General features: G+C 40.2%; 1 protein-coding gene across 1 annotated transcript; it reads right to left on the bottom strand.

Annotated features, from left to right (window-relative positions):
• Positions 754-3,784, bottom strand: LOC18774862 (lysine-specific demethylase JMJ30). The gene is made up of 6 exons (XM_007207761.2): positions 3,254-3,784; positions 2,809-3,018; positions 2,508-2,642; positions 2,257-2,400; positions 1,412-1,504; positions 754-1,130 (listed from the first exon to the last, which is right to left on the bottom strand). The coding sequence occupies exons 1-6, from the start codon at positions 3,713-3,715 to the stop codon at positions 951-953; spliced, it is 1,224 nt and encodes a 407-aa protein (XP_007207823.1). The 5' UTR covers positions 3,716-3,784; the 3' UTR covers positions 754-950.

Below are 3,826 nucleotides of genomic sequence, written 5' to 3'. Positions count from 1 at the left end.
AGTGAATGTGGTAGTGTAAGTGATAGAGTTGGATGTGGAAGTGGAGGTGGTGTCATTTTTAAAAATGAATAATAGTATTTTGGGAATTAAAAAAAATCATTAAAGGTTCATCTTTGTTTCTTTTGAAAGCAGCTTTGAAAAGCAACCCAGAGTGTGCTTTTAAAAGCTACTGTCAAAAGGCCACTTCTTTTAAAATAATTTGGCTATTTTATTTTTACTAAACACTTTAAAATGCTTAGCTTTAAAGTGAAGCAGGTTTTTGACCAAAAAAAAAACACAATCCCAAACGGGGCCTAAGTTTGCTCAAAATTATCTTTTGTTCTTGTTCCGCTACATCACTGCTGCTGCAGAGTCATACCGGTAAAATAAAAGGGTGGACTATTAAACAAATTATATTCAGATAAAAGAAGAAAAAGGTGAGATTGGGTGGAATAAGGAAAAAAAAAAAATTTACTTAGAAAATAAATATAAAAGTTTTATTAGAAAACCAATCTTGTATGATGTATTACCAAATGATAGAGATGATCCTCAGTAGGTCTTGATTCTTAGGGGCCTTTGCTTTTCATGGTTTGGTTCACTTACTTCAATAAGTTCTCTGCTTAACTAGATGTTACTCTTGTGCTAGTTCTTACTCATTTCTCCATGCAAAAAGGGATATAAATGTTATCTATAGTATGCTCCTTCTCTGCTTAACTTGTTCTTGTGTGGAGAGAGAGAGAGAGAGAGAGAGAGAGAGAGAGAGAGAGAGAGATGTTGAAATACTATCCTAAAAAATGTTGTAACAGTTTCTTTTAAATCAGACATCTGTAAGTCTTATCATATGATGTAAGATTGAATAGAATGTCGTATACATGAGAGTAATATTTTTGGAACTGACAACTGCCCTCTGTCTTATACCGATACCAAAAAGAATAAACAAGACATGGCTGAACTTCTAAATCCACCAAAAGCTATGAACTTCCATACTCACTCCACCAAAAGCTAACAGAGAGACTTGTTGTTAGAGACCGCACATAGTGCCACCACTTTGGTGGGATATAAAGCATATCACCTTCCTCTAAAATGCAATCAAGAAATTCCAAGTCACGCATCTTTGGGAACTCTTTCTCGTCTAAGTTGTCTAGATCAACCTTCAAACCCAAATTATATTGAATCAGTATATATATTTGATCTTTAGAAAAGAGAATCCGATCCCATCTATATGATCTATACTGACGTCATCAAAAAAAGAAGAAAGAACATGCATGGCAAGGCACTCATTGTTTAGACGGGAAAAACTACACAAAGGAGGTCACATCAATTTTGGCTGGTATAATTAACATGCAACTATAGCATCTCTATTCTCAATAAGATAATAAGCAAATTTGTTTAGATGGTTCCCTCACTTTAATGAGGTCAAGAATGTAATTACCTGGCTTGAGTTGCAAAGCATGGTTTCAGTGTATGGGTAGAGTTCCTCTGACAACGAAGCCAGGTAGAGCCTTATATACTTTTTGCCAACTACCTGAAAATGAGCAATGGATTTCAGTCATATAGAGGTTTGATCAATTATTTGTACGATGAAAAACCACATGCATAATGAACAGACACATATTTGCGAATGTTTGTGCATGTATTCAAGTACTGTATGTCTGTGCCTGGAATTGTGCATGCAAATAATCTTGTTATTCATGACAGTTAAGCACACTGAACTGGTTATGCACTTAAGACACAGTCTGGTAGTAACATGTCTCAAGATAACTATAAGTTGCAGTCTTCAACAACATACTATGGTGTAGAGCCAGCACAACTAGGCATGTTCTATGAAACTATCAGCTTCTAAACTATGTTTGAGCACGAGGTTTCACTCTTTTGAGATGGCAATGAGACAATGCCCTTAGTATACAATCATTCATTTTTTTCAGTGAGACTCTTATCTCCACAATGATGTGACTCTCCCATTACGAACGATTTGCTTCCCTAGCAAAACCATGGAATGAACTCTGCAAATCACAACTGAAACAATTTGGTGGTAAATCCAGCTTACTATATGATTATTCTATTGAGTAAGCAACCAATAAACTAATGTATGCCACTTCTAAGGCCAAACCTGAATCCCAGCCTTGCAATAAAGCTAATAGAAAGGGGAAATATAAGCAAAATACCAAGATGACAGAGACTCAAAAATAAGAACTGTAAGGTTGAAAATGAATGACGAACTCCAGTAGGCAACATGATGATAATAGTATTCCATGTAGAAAAATCTGTCTAAAATACCTGAGCAAGCACATTATGGTGTGGATCATGGTGTAATGGGGTTACTGTCCCAGCTGGACCAAACCAAGCATTTAGAGACCTTAGATCCCCACCACCGGCAAAACAATAGTCGGGAATACATATGTCGTCACGCAGCTCGTTTATCTGCCAATCATTAGTGGGATATCAAAAACTGGAAGATGGCATATTGGCAATGTCCAGCCCAACAAGTAGGCATATTTCTATTAAAACATGGTAACCGTGTAACACACCTGATCAAACAATGGATGCTGAGCAAGATATGTTGGGGCAGCAGAGGAAGAGCCAGTAGCCTTAATCCTCTCAAGAAACTGGGAAAATGTAATAAGTTCTTGCTTCCACTCCGGGTATAAATAATTTTTCCCAACCTACAAGCATTCAAAACTTTACCAATTGTCAGTTATTTAACAAAAGCGAAAGAAGAACGAAGAAAGTAATCCAATCAAGCATCAATTACTTATAATGTAACCAAAAAGTAAGCATCTTTCCAATAAATTAGTACTAAATTTATATAGTTCGAAGAAGATTAATCACCTCAACTGGCACTGTGCGATCACCAGCAACCGTTGTCAGATAATCCATGTCATTCCACTTAGTCCTGGCCGGCCAATGACCCATGCCATCGCTTATTATAACTGGGTAACCCGGTAAGAGATATTCACGCAAAAACCCCTCCAAAGATAGACCAGACCTCTTCAAAACCATTTTACAAGAAAGCGACTTTGTGGGCAAAACTCCAAGCAACTGCGCAATCAAAACCAAAAGACTAAAATCAATGGGTGTTTGTGATAACCCAGTAACTAGAAACCAATTCCAAAGCTACACTTGTGTGAAAGCAGAGGACTTGGGATCCCTTTCAATGTGTAAATTAATTATTATTATTTTAAATTTAATGGTATGAATTTCAAAAACAGATGCTACCTTTGAGCTTTGAATAATAAAAAGGCTATGAATTCAGATATGAAATGACGAACCTCACCTCCGTCGAGTCGAGGTCGTCAGGGACCAATCGGCGGTCCGATTTGGGGCATTGCTGTTGTTTTTCAGAAACCCTAGCGGCCCTGGCTTTGGCAGAGACAATGGCGATGAGGGAATGCAAGTCGGGTTTCAAGAGCGGGCCGCCCATGATGAGGCCCATGTCGAGTGCCCTGAGGGCGTCGCTAAACTCACCGTCGATGGCATGGACCTTGGCCACGTGGAGGCAGGCCATGGAGTAGGCGTCGCGCCACACGGGTAACACGGAGTGCCAGGGGCCCGAGTGGAGCTGCTCCCAAGCCATCTCGCGAGCCGCCTCTGCGGCCCGGAGGTCTCCGGCGGCTGCTCGAGCCGCCATGCTGACGTAAGCGTAGCCGCCGTGCTGGGAGACGGCCTGGAGGAGCTGAGCGGACTCAGAGTCAAGGATTGGGGTCTGGAGATGGTTGTCAGAGTTTGCGGTGGACATGGCAGTTGGAGGAGGAGCTGCGGCCAGTTGTTGGGAGGGTGAAGAGAGTAGATATTTTGGGGTGGGGGGGGGGGGGGGTGTTGGGTTGTTACTGATAACTGAAAAGAAAAA

The sequence above is a fragment of the Prunus persica genome, chromosome G6 (genome assembly GCF_000346465.2).
Source record: "Prunus persica cultivar Lovell chromosome G6, Prunus_persica_NCBIv2, whole genome shotgun sequence".
Taxonomy (NCBI): domain Eukaryota; kingdom Viridiplantae; phylum Streptophyta; class Magnoliopsida; order Rosales; family Rosaceae; genus Prunus; species Prunus persica.
This window is presented reverse-complemented; position numbering and strand designations above follow the sequence as displayed.